The sequence below is a fragment of the Hylobates moloch genome, unplaced genomic scaffold (assembly GCF_009828535.3).
Source record: "Hylobates moloch isolate HMO894 unplaced genomic scaffold, HMol_V3 SCAFFOLD_13, whole genome shotgun sequence".
NCBI classification, from domain to species: Eukaryota; Metazoa; Chordata; class Mammalia; order Primates; family Hylobatidae; genus Hylobates; species Hylobates moloch.
The window spans coordinates 82,227,817-82,241,207 of record NW_026652288.1 but is presented as its reverse complement, the minus strand read 5'-3'; the positions used below and the strand labels follow the sequence as shown (position 1 = coordinate 82,241,207).

Below are 13,391 nucleotides of genomic sequence, written 5' to 3'. Positions count from 1 at the left end.
AAACCATGTCTTACAAAAAAGTTAAAAAACAATTAGCCAGGCATGGTGGTGCATGCCTGTAGTTCCAGCTACTCGAGAGGCTGAGTTGGAAAGACTGCTTGAGCATGGGAGATCAACGCTGCAGTGAGCTGAGATTGCGCCACTGCACTCCAGCCTGGGTGACAGAGTGAGACCCTGTCTCAAAACGAAAAACAAAAAACAAAAGAAAAAAAGCAGTTCAGAGCGGGATCTCAGTGGCTCGCTTCTTCTTTCTTTTATTCCATAAATATTTACTGGATTCCTATTTTGTGCCAGTTACCGTGTTAAATGCTGGTGACGTAACAATGTAAGAATGACTTAATTCTTGCCCTCATAGAGTTTATGATCTAGAAGAGAATGACCTTGAATAAGTAATGTTAAAAGTGTGATAAGTGATGGGAAGTAGAAGGGCAAGTAGTAACAGAGGCATCTAACAGGCAAGACCTTACCTTGCTTAAAGGGTCAGAAAAGGTGTCTTAAAGAAAGTGATGTTTGGATCAAATCCCTAAGAATGAGCAGAACCTCGTTAGAAAAAGTGGGTTGGTCATGGAAGACCAAAGTGGTGTAACAAGAGGACTTGGGAAGGGAGGGACGAGGCAGAGAGCAGAGAGGGAATGAAATGTGAGAGAAGACAGACGGAGGGACGACTGAGGAAAACAGAAGTAAGTGTGGAAGGAGGATGGTGGACCCTTGGTCCTTCTGGACCTCCACTTTCTAGAAGAGAGGCTGTCTGGAGCCAGCAGCTCCTTGCCTTGAGGCCCTCTAGAGTGGGCAGTGGCATCATGGCTTTGCTATTCTTTCATGTGGATTGTGGCATTGGGGAAGGTTCTTATCTGAGGAAGCTGGTGGGCAGGGGTTCCAGCAGCCTTGGTAATGGAATCACCTCATATGAGCACCAGGAGTTGGGACTCCATGATTCATGTCACTCATGCTGGCTCAAGGGTCTGGGGACAGATCAAATGACCGATAGGTGAAGTCCTTGAGTACAAAAACTACGTAAAAGCCATGCCTCCTACTCAGTAGCTTCTACAATGCTATACTATTTTTACATATTAATTGCACAATAAGTATTTGTTAAATACATTACAATGTTTATCTTATATCTAAGATTTGCAGGTGTATCCTCATGTATATAATCTAGAAAGGTCTTATTATATATTTACAAATTTCAGTGCAGTTTAACTATAATAAGAATTTTTTTTACCTCTAGTTTATTATTTATTTATTTTTGAGACAGAGTCTCACTCTGTTGCCTAGGGTGGAGTGCAATGGTGCAGTTTTGGAGAAACAGTTATCCATGCACATTCCTTCCCCTCGAGCACAATTTTATTATATGTTCTTTTAATGAAAAGGAAGCTTCTGGGTGGGATGCAGTGGCTCACACCCATAATTCCAGCACTTAGGGAGGCAGAGGTGAGAGGATCACTTGTGGCCAGGAATTTGAGGCTGCAGTGAGTTATGATGGTGTCACTCCACTCAAGCCTGGGTGACAGAGCAAGACTGTCTCTTAAAGGGGGCAAGGGGCCGGGCACAGTGGCTCACACCTGTAATACCAGCACTTTGGGAGGCCGAGGCGGGTGGATCACAAGGTCAGGAGATCGAGACCATCCTGGCTAACACGGTGAAACCTCATCTCTACTAAAAATACAAAAAATTAGCTGGGTGTGGTGGCAGGCGCCTGTAGTTCCAGCTACTCTGGAGGCTGAGGCAGGAGAATGGCGTAAGCCCGGGAGGCGGAGTTTGCAGTGAACCGAGATTGCGGCCACTGCACTCCACCCTGGGCGACAGAGCGAGGCTCCCTCCCCAAAAAAATAAAATAAAATAAAAAAATAAAAATAAGGGGGACAGGGAAGAAAGGAAGCTTCTTTTTTTTGTTTTTTTGTTTTTTGACCTTGTGATGCAACAGTAGAAAGGAAACTTCTATTAGCGGAATAAATAGATTCTCCCTCTGGAGTTGTCTCACTCAGAGAGCACAATCTGGTTTTAATTATTGATTTGTTTTGGATATCCCCTACTAAAAATATCCCTAAGACAGTGGGGAATATTAACTCTTTTATGTTCCCAAAATGAATCTATTGAGATTTTCTTGGGTGATGGTGAAAAGTAAAAAAGCTGGAAAAGGAGTGATGCTTATCCTCTCTCCTGCTGAATCTGATAGGAATATAATTTTATTCCAGAATACCGCATGTATCTTTCACCTAACTGGCACTACATGAAGAGAACGGGGCGTCCTTTCCACAGCAGAAGGCTGTGTACGTGGCTTCCAGGTTAGGTTATTTTGAGAAAGAATGTGCATTTCAACCCTCTTAGCACATTGGTGTCATTCGGGGCTTAGGGGCATAGGTTTGAATTCAGTTGTGAGTTCAGATCCCAGTTCTGCCACTTCAAGCTGTTATAGACAAGTTACACATTTTCCTTGAGCCTCACATTCTCATCCTTAAACCCAGAAGTTTGCTTGAGATTTGAGCGACATACGTCTGTAGAACATTTGGCAATGTACCTCACCCAGCAGGAATATGGTCATTTTTACAGACTGTACACATTAATTTGATTAAACCTCATGCCTGAATTTACACCAAATTTTGTTCTTCTAGTGGGAGGTACATACAGTGATAAAGATAGGTAATCCACTTGGCATTGCAGAGTCATCCTGTCCCTGAAGTGAGTTGGGCAAACTGAGGAATATATATGCATGCATAATATTAATATGATATAACATCTTTGATATTTAGGTATCAGGTGCTTTAAGATCTGCAGTTTTTAAATAGTGAACATCAGAACCCTCTTTCACTACTTTGCAGGGACTTAGCTTTGAGCACCAGCAGCAGAGAGCAGATATATTTATGTATGCTTTATTTGGCTGTACCACCCATGAATTTCCTCTTGATTCTTGGCTTTCTGTGTCTAGATATTACAAAATTTTGGTATACTTCTTAGGTGAATTTCAAGCTACTTTGAAAGTTCATCTTATACCAGGTAACCTAATAAATATCCGCTTTCAGGATATTCTCCAGTCTACAAAATGTCTCCATTGTTTTTTTTTTTTGAGACGGAGTCTCACTCTGTCACCAGGCTGGAGTGCAGTGGCGTGATCTTGGCTCGCTGCAACTTCCAACTCCCTGGTTCAAGTGATTCTCCTGCCTCAGCCTCCTGAGTAGCTGGGATTACAGGCACACGCCACCACGCCCAGCTGATTTTCATATTTTTAGGAGAGATGGGGTTTCACCATGTTGGCCAGGATGGTCTTGATCTCCTGACCTCGTGATCCGCCCACCTTGGCCTCCCAAAGCGCTGGGATTATACCACGCCCGGTGCTGGTGAGCCACCACACCTGGCCAAAAGTGTCCATTTTTATTGAGTAAAACTGAAGAACGTTTCCAGCATGAAAACAGATAAGGGGAGGGCTTAGGCCATGGATCTTTATGGCACCAGGAACACTCTTGCATCATAACCTGTTTGTTTTTAAGCATGTTTATCCTATTATATAAGCCAATTATTAATTGAGAAGATTGAGCAGTAGCATGTTTTTTTAGATTACTAATTTCCTTTGATCAAAGTCTCTCAGACCTTTTCTGAAATAACATCTAAAAACTCAACTTATTTGATGTATGGATACAGCGGATATGTTCTGACCATCTGGGCAACCAGGGAAACAGTTTATTGTGATATGTGGGATATTGCTGAAATGAAATAACCTTTGTTTTTACAACTTGATTCATGAAGTACATTTGTTTTTATTAAAATTAAAAGTTCAGCTTGGTAATACTGAAGATTAAAAATTGAGACCCACCCCCCACCCCCAAGAACTAGGGGTAAATAGAATCATACGAAATGATGTCATCTAGTGGACAAAACTGCGTAATTCTACTTTTTTGCTCAAATGGAATTATATAGATTATATAGCAGCAGCTTTCATACATAGTGAAAAATCAACTGGAAAAAAAAAGCATTTTGCACGATTAATTGACCACCCCAGATGGAAAAATAAGAAATTAGAAAGCTTATTTTGTCTGCTATATGGCAAACACTAAGGGAAAAATTTTTTTTTTGACAGAGTCTCGTTCTGTCGCCCAGGCTGGAGTGCAGTGGCGCGATCTCAGCTCACTGCAAGCTCTGCCTCCACTAAGGGAGTTTTTTTTTTATTGCATTTAGTTTCAAAATGTGGTAATTCCGGAATGACCAGATCCACATTCACTACTTGTCAATGTATTTCACAAACATTTGTCCATTTGATTTTATCTACAATGAATGTCAAGATGTTTAATTACCTAGCAGGATTTTATTTTATTTTGAGACAGGGTCTTGCTCTTTCGCCCAGGCTGGAGTGCAGTGGCGTGATCTCAGCTCACTGCAACTTCCACTTCCTGGGTTCAAGTGATTCTCATGCCTCAGACTCCCAACTAGCTGGGATTACAGGTGCATACCACCATGCCCGGCTATTTCTTTTTTTTTTTTTTGAGATGGAGTCTTGCTCTGTCACCCAGGCTGGAGTGCAGTGGCACCGTCTAGGCTCACTGCAACCTCTGCCTCCTGGGTTCAACCTCTGCCTCCTGGATTCTCCTGCCTCAGCCTCCTGAGTAGTTGGGATTATAGGCGCCCACCATCGTGCCTGGCTAATTTTTGTATTTTTAGTAGAGACGGGTTTTCGCCGTGTTGGTCAGGCTGGTCTCGAACTCCTGACCTCAGGTGATCCACCCGCCTCTGCCTCCCAAAGTGCTGGGATTACAGGCCTAAGCCACCGCACCTGGCCCTTTTTTTGTATTTTTAGTAGAGAGGGGGTTTCACCATGTTGGCCAGGCTGGTCTTGAATTCCTGATCTCAAGTGATCCACCTGCCTCAGCCTCCCAAAATACTGGGATTACAGGTGTGAGCCACCGCTCTCGGCCCAACTAGCTGGATTTTAGATGGTGGAAAATAAATGTCTTTATTTACAGTAGCTTAGAAAAAATTAGTTTGTGAAAATCAGTATGCTGATTATAAGATGGAAATCAAAAGTCTTGAGTCTTCACTGACTGTTATTAATTTTTAGTTAGGTAATTAGTTTTTATCCTACCTAATTTTGGTCTGTTTTTGAGTTTTTGCAAATCAAGTAACTTTTGTATGCCTTAGTTGCTTTGTTTGCAAAATGAAGGTATGTTAATACTCAAAGAATAATTTATTGGATGGATGATTATGTGCCCCTCACATTGGCAGATACTGGAAACACAGTAATGAATAAAACACAGTTCTTGATATCAGAGAACACAATCTTTAGGAAAAACACAAATAATTTTCATATAAGCCAATAAGAACAGTGAGTGACATACCCTGGCACACAGAAATATCAAGGAATGGTAGCCAGTTCAAGCCCAGAAGCAAGTGGAGATATGACCAAGGAAGGCGGCCTGGAGGAGGCCAAACCCTCCAGTTAGGGCTTAAAGAATGAGTGAGAATTAATAAGCAAAAGAGGGGAGTAGAGAGTAAGAGGGAACTCTAAACCAAGATTGCCAATGTAGATGTGTAAGATAATATTATGGGTGGGACATTTGACGAAACCAGAGCTTTTTGGGAATCTTAAGGGGATATGAATTCTACTAGGTGTACAGAGTAGGATTCCAAAGGACTCTGATCTTGCGAAGTGGGGCCAGTTGGAGGAGCCCCAGAAGTATCCCCGAGGGCCTGCTCTAGGCTGTCTGGAAAACTTAGCTTCTCTTTTGCGGGTTAACAACTGGCCTTTTAGTTACAATCTTCCAGGTAGTGAGTGTATTTCTTGGGTTTAATGTCAGGCTAGTATGGACCTCTCCAGTGAAGTACAATTTTATTATATAAAGTAAATGATGGACTCATTAAATGTGAGATCAATGAAGTGGTTAATGCTGCCAAGTCACCTGTTAACCCAGAGGCATTATGAATGGAATGCTGACTTCCAGAAATAACATTCTAAAATCTATTACGGTGTTATCCATGTCTTTGTAATGAACATCTGCCCTTTACTTTGAAGTTTTATTTTGGTTGTTCTTGGTGGTAAGTAGGTTTGGTTTGGTGGCTGATAGTTTAAAGAAAAATAGTACTATTACTAATACAAAATCATCACATTTTAAACTAAGTATTTGATTTGCAAGAAAATGGTTTATTTTTATATTTTATTTTTTTTCTTTTTCATACAATAAGTCCATTGAATTAATTTCTTATCTATTTCCAGATTTAAAAGAACCAGTTTCCATCTAAACTTTAAATGTCCCCAAAAATTGGCGAAGGCCTTAAATGAATACAACTTTTATTTTTACAGATACAGGCTAGTTCCAAAGGTTTATTTTCCTGAGCAAATTCATGATGTTGTACGGGCCACAAAGTATTTCCTGAAGCCAGAAGTCTTACAGAAGTATATGGTTGATCCAGGCAGAATTTGCATTTCTGGTGACAGTGCTGGTGGAAATCTGGCTGCTGCCCTTGGACAACAGGTAACACCACTGTCCTAAGGTGCTGGTGGGTTGAGCGGTGTATGACAAGGTCCAGCAGACCAACACACCCTCCATTATGTGTGGCAAACACGTAGCTGGGTGGGCTGATCACTAGATGGGTGGGCTGATCACTAGAGCACTTGTAGAGCTCTCAGAGATCTTGTTGAAGTAGGAAGACGGGTCATTGGAGGAAGTGTCACCTATGAGTCTTTGTAAAGTCCCTGATTACAGTCAGTGTTAGAGAAGGGCTGACATCCCTTGCTTCTCAGGGCTATGTATGGAACTCCAGTATCCCCTGCTTTTTCATGTTTGACTTGCAAAGCGGAGTATTTTTGCTTAAATTCCAGTTCCTAAGATTGTTCCTTACAACTTTGAGCCCAATTAAAACCTTAAAATTTGTTTCCCCAACTTTTTTTTAATGTAAAAGAAAAAAATTAAACGATTCAGCCATTTAAATATTATCTTACAAGTTACTATGAGCTTTACCTGGTTGAATTCTTTGAAAACTATGGCTAGCTCTAATAGCACCCCAACTTTTTTGGCAAGTGGGAAAAAGCACATTTTCTTCCTGTTATGGATGAAGTAACTTAAGACATCTTTGTCTTCTCACCTCCAAATTTCATTTGGTGTCCTCAAATACCGTCTGTCATTCTAATTATGATGTACCTTGGCTTCTAACTCTTTTGCTATAATTCGAGAACTTGATTTTCCGTTTGGCATTGGCAAGTTTTCCAACCAAATATGGTCAGAAGAGAGTCTTGGCTCGGTGGAGAGAACATTCTTGGCTTTGAAGCCAGACAGCACTGGGATCTAACCCAGGACCCACGGTTGAGTGCTGCGGGGCCCTGGATAAGTCCCTTAACCTCTCTGAGCCTCAGAAAAATGAGGACAATGTCATCTGATTGCAGGGCTGTTGCAAGGACTTAGTGAGGTGATGTGTATACAATTTTTGGCACATATTCAAAGTACTATTTACTGACCATTCTTGCTTTTGGAGAGCAGTCACATCTCACCTGGGAATGGGTTTCTAAAGTCCAAGTATGAAGCAGAAGTGTATGGCTAAAGTTACCTTGAAGATCATTTAGTTGTCTATGAAGCTTCATGACTAGTTAGCTTTCTTTTAGATGTTACACGACAAATATATAATTTTGCACACTAGAATTACAAAATGGGGCAATATTAACACTGTGGGGAGGCGTGGGGGGACTGAGATCTGTTGAGGTAGGGGACTCATTCACATTCCCATGACAACTTCACTCTGTGGCATATGCTCATTATGTAGAATGGAGGGTGCATTGCCAGAACTATTTAAATTCTGTCTCACCAAGTGTGAAGATGCTCACCAGAAGGCATACCCTGAGGTCCTACTAAAACACTCAGGAGTCTCATAATCTGTTTATTAAGTTCTTTCTGCCCCTCTCTTCCGGAAGAGTAAGACTAATTTTTTTTCTCCCTAGGAAGCCATGACCTTTTTTGGGGGTTTTGTAGGGAATAAAAAATTAAATAAGGTTCACACATTATCCATTCATGATACCCAGGTGTCTTAACTGCCTAAAGATAGATACAAGTACAGGGTTCACTCAAAAGTGAGTTGTAAACATCATACCTTTCTTAGTTAAATATCTAGCAGCTTGATAGGGTGGTGATGGTAATGATAGAGAATTATTTTTTAAACTATATTATTTATACAGTGCCTGGTAGAAATGTAACACTTATACCATTGACAGATTCAGAGTAACACATTAAGCTACTCTACAGGGTATGGTTCCTATAAAAGAAGGCATGCAAAATGAAATAATGTATTTGCTTCCTCTTCTCTAGTTTACTCAAGATGCCAGCCTAAAAAATAAGCTCAAACTACAAGCTTTAATCTATCCAGTTCTTCAAGCTTTAGATTTTAACACACCATCTTATCAGCAAAATGTGAACACCCCAATCCTGCCCCGCTATGTCATGGTGAAGTATTGGGTGGACTACTTCAAAGGCAACTATGACTTTGTGCAGGCAATGATCATTAACAATCACACTTCACTTGATGTGGAAGAGGCTGCTACCCTCAGGGCCCGTCTAAACTGGACATCCCTCTTGCCTGCATCCTTCACAAAGAACTACAAGCCTGTTTTACAGACCACAGGCAATGCCAGGATTGTCCAGGAGCTTCCTCAGTTGCTGGATGCCCGCTCCGCCCCACTCATTGCAGACCAAGCTGTGCTGCAGCTCCTCCCAAAGACCTACATTCTGACGTGTGAGCATGATGTCCTCAGAGACGATGGGATCATGTATGCCAAGCGTTTAGAGAGTGCCGGCGTGGAGGTGACCCTGGATCACTTTGAGGATGGCTTTCACGGATGTATGATTTTCACTAGCTGGCCCACCAACTTCTCAGTGGGAATCCGGACTAGGAATAGTTACATCAAGTGGCTAGATCAAAACCTGTAAAGGAGCAAAACTTCCAGAAGCCTCGAGCCCCTCTTGACCTCCTACACCTGTTGGAAAGACATGCACTTTTTAGTTGACTAATTCTTCCTCCCATTCCCCTCTACTTGCGAGTTCGGGAATCTCTATTCCATAACTGAAGGCTTTATGATAACCTAATTTTTAAAAATGAATTTGACTAACTTAAGTGCAAAACATCTAAATTTGGTTCCCAGAATGGGCCAATCTCTCTGTTCTTGTTATCTTAGCCAACTATACTCATACCTACAGCTACAGAAAGCAGGACTAGGAACTGGAAATAGCTTTGGGTCCTGCTTTCATCAGGACGTTCTTTTTAGAAGCAGTTCTTCCAGCTCTGGATGATAGAGTGACCTTTAATAAGTTAAGAAAACAAGGACTCCTCAATTCTGCTAGAGTTAACCTTGAGTTCAGAGCAGTATTAAATGCGTGCACTTTCAGGTCAGTACTGGGGACCAAGTACCCTCTGGTCTTTTGTGAATGGATGGTTTTGTTTCCTATGGGAATTTTGGCAAAGGTTTTCTAGAAAGAACAAGTTTCTCAAAGGACTTTCTTCCTCTAGAATGTTTTATGAGATCGCGATCTGTAAGTCCGGTTGGATTACAGGGATACTTGAAAGTTACTTTCTACCACTATTATTAGAAAATATGAAGTCGCATGCACTGGATATCTATATATCATTAGGTTTTTGTTGTTTTTTTTGGTTATGCTGTCCCCCTTCTCCTTGGGGAGATCTTTGGGAGCAAATTTATTTAGATTTAGAGTAAACTTTTCATTATAGAGCAAGTAAAAACAGACAAATGAAACAACCTAGTGTTTCACATAAAAACACTTCTGACATAAAGTACCAAGAGCAGTGTGAATATATTTGGCATAGTCGAAAAAGAAAATACATTTAATATTAGTTCAAAATTGTGAAAAATACCTTTAGAAGGTCTATTCTTGAAAACTCAATTTTTTCACTTCTATGGCTTTAAAATGGAGCTATTTTGCTACAATATAATGTATTGTTTATTTTTTTAAGTTATTTAATGTTAATATACATAGCTAGACTTAAGGTTTTTCAGAAAGATGTCCATAATAAATATTAAAAACAATGGTATTTTTAAAAAAATTGCCTTAGGGTTTTAAAACCTTCCCTATAGTTATAACCACATGTAATTTTGTGGAAATAATATAATTAGCTATTAATACTACTATAACATAGGCATAAATATTTTCATTGTTTATATGCATATACAAGTTAAAATAATTAGAAACTATGACTGCACCTAGTAAAGTCATCTAAGTTTATAGTTCAGTAGCTTAGGCAAGACACACACTGCTTATCTCCACTTTTTAGGGTCAGAGGAACACAAGCTCATGTTCTGAGTGAAGGGTGTACACTGGCACCTGGTGGTGCCTAGATCCCCCATTTTCTCCTTCCAGCCAGGTCTGGAAGTTTCAATAGCCCAAGCTTAACTTCATGTAAAGTCTTCACTGCCAGTGGGAACATCTTTGACACAACAAGACACTCCAATTCTGATTCGAGTTGAGGATCTCTGCCTGCCTTCCTGCCATCCTTCCTTCTTCCCCAATCCATGCTACTTGTAGGGGCTGCGGAGAGCAGCAGTAGAGCTGAATAATGATACAGGGCACCACAGAGAGAAAGTAGAACCATTTCACTCCTGGGAAGACTGGATATTTCCCACTTCCAGCAATGAAAGAACAAATGAAAAGTTGCGTACTTATTGATGTATTATATGAGCCAGTAGCATTTTATGTACAAAACAGAAGTCAGTGCAACAGTATGTATGTGTGCCTATGTGTGTATAAAAATAACCATTGAAGCTAACTTGCTAATGTACTTAGGCAAGCCACTTCCCATCTCTGGGCCTCGTCTTTCCTCCCACTAAAATCAAAGAGCTGAATTATGTGATCCTTGAGGTCTCTTCCACCTATAATACCAACTGTCTTGTCAGACTGGCAAATTACATTGGCCTCTTCTTATGTGGTGGTTTTTTGGTAGGTCATAGTTCCTTATACACAGACACCTGCATCATTTTTTCCTAAAAAAAAAATGGGATTTTAGTTCTTATTCTATGATAACTATCCTCCTCATATAATACTATTCTTTTTGACACCATTTGAAGGAACCAATATTTGGACCTTACTTTGAGGTTGTCTGTCTCGAAGAAAAAGAAAATAAAATGTATATGCAGGGTTCCTTCAATTGGCATTTTTCCCCAGAATTGTGAGCCAAAGCCTATAGTAATTGCAGACAACAAATGGTTCTGGATCTCTAAAAGGCTCTCTCAGATGAAAAGGGAGTAAAGGAAAAAAGAGGTCAACCACTGTTTCTGATAAAGTACTTGAGTTTCATTGTTCTTTTAGTTTGTATTCTTATAAAAAATGTTTACACTCTGCACATGGATTTTTTTTTTTTAGTACTGTGGCTTTGTTTTCCTATTTTATGAAAAAAATGATAATCTTTTTGTAAAATTGTTGTCTGTGAAATATAAACATTAATATATAAAGAAAAACCTTGAAGTGCTGTATAGTGAAGTATAAATTAATGTTTTATTGATTTGTGAAGAATTTAAGACTATTATATAATTATCTTGGTGGATCTATTTTATGCATGACCTTTTAACCTTTGACTTTGCTTATTTCCCACTACGAAGGGGAAGGTAGATTTTATGAATGATTTTAATAGCAAATATATTTTATAAAATGAAAATCCAGTGTGGAGGTAGCAAAGCATATATCTGTTCTGAATCATGTTTGGAAATAAAATTGCTCCATCTGGGAATGTGCTTTCATTTCCCCGTCTCATTTTCTGTTTCCCATTTGAAAACAGTGTTCTCTTCTCTTCTTTCTGTATGCCAAATTGCTAGCCACAATTCTTTCCAAATCTTCTGCCCAGTGGAGTACTCCAGCTGTCTTTCCTTTAGAGAGGTGGTTCAGTGGCCTCCTTGATGACATTTGTTTCATGTCTGGATACAGTATGTGTTGCCCTCATTTGGACTGGCTAGAATATTCATAAAAGCCAGGCAGGCCCTGGGACTATTTTGGGACCTTCAATACACATGTTAGGAAAGGATGATCATAATGCCAAGAGTTTGAGCTGAATTGTTTCAGCCAAAGCATCACTATCACTGAAGGCAGGTTCTCAAACTGACCCTGTCATTACAAATAAATCTAATAATTTCACACTTGAGTTTATTATGCTTAGTTTATGTCAATACCAGAGGAATTTATAAAACTTTTTTTCAGTGTGAATTGTTTATATTCTAAATGATCCACATACAAGTGTGTAAATTTGGTTTTCCTATTCTGTTATAGTTACTTTCATGTTCCCTAACAAAACCTCTTGGTGTGTGGTTATATTTGGCTGGATGGATCCCCAAACAGCTCCAACACATCTCCTTTGGGGCATTTAAATGTAAACTGTATGTGTGTTTTAATATTGCTTTTCTTGTTATTTTCATTCTCTCTTTATCCCCTGTTTTTAATTTTTTTATAACTCAGATTTTCTAATGGACCCCCTATTGAAACATCTAGAAGATATGGATATCAGTACCAGACGTCTCAAATCCAAAATATTGGAAATGTAAATATGATTTCTGATAGGCACACATGGTAGCTCAGTGCTGTCAGTACATTTTGTGTCATCAGAGTGAGAGAGGCTGGTGACATCATTTGCACGTATCTTCATTTGAAAGGCTCCTCTCCCAGATTTTCTCATGGCTGGCTCATTGTTGGCATTTTAGATTAAATGCCCCCGCCTCAGAGAAGTCCACCTCAGCCAGCCAGTCTGCCCAGCCCTCCCAATCACCACCCCTGTCCCCATCCCCTGGCCCTCTCATCTGATTGCGACACTGATTGTTGCTATTTTCCATCTCATTTCTGATGATCATGTCTGTATGTATGTGCTTGTTTTCTTGTCTCCCCATGCTTATTTGCAAGCTCCACAAGGGCAGGAACTTTGTCTTTCTTGGCCTTTCCTGTTTTCTCAGCACTTAGAACAGGGTTTGCTCAGCACTTAGGGCACACAGTAGACTTTGAAAAAATGATTTTGAAGCCTCCTTCCTGAGTGTATGGCTTCGCTGTAACTGCCATTTGCCACGTTCTTCTCCTTTTGTGGGGAGTAAGAGGGAGAGGACATGGTCTGAGTCTTGCTCTGTCACCCAGGCTGGAGTGCAGTGGCATGATCTCGGCTCACTGCAACCTCCGCCTCCCAGGTTCAAGCAATTCTCCTGCCTCAGGATCCTGAGTAGCTGGGAATATAGGCACGTGCCACGGTGCCTGGCTAATTTTTGTATTTATTAGAGATGGGGTTTCACCATGTTTGCTGGGCTAGTCTCAAACTCCTGACCTCAAGTGATGCACCTGCCTCAGCCTCCCAAAGTGCTGGGATTACAGGTGTGAGCCACCGCACCTGGCCCGAGTGGTTTTTTTAAAGTTGATTTTGAACAAGTCCTCACCAAGAAAAATTAA

At 40.4% G+C, this 13,391-nt stretch overlaps 1 protein-coding gene across 1 annotated transcript in view; it reads left to right on the top strand.

Moving 5' to 3' along the window:
* The window catches only part of NCEH1 (neutral cholesterol ester hydrolase 1), an 82,059-nt gene extending 69,948 nt beyond the window's left edge, over nt 1-12,111 (top strand). Inside the window, exons 4-5 of the mRNA XM_032174007.2 lie at nt 6,287-6,458; nt 8,280-12,111. Of these exons, the coding sequence (XP_032029898.1) occupies nt 6,287-6,458; nt 8,280-8,897 (790 nt within the window). The 3' untranslated portion in view covers nt 8,898-12,111. The remainder of the gene's footprint in view (nt 1-6,286; nt 6,459-8,279) is intronic.
* Nucleotides 12,112-13,391: the final 1,280 nt, after the last annotated feature.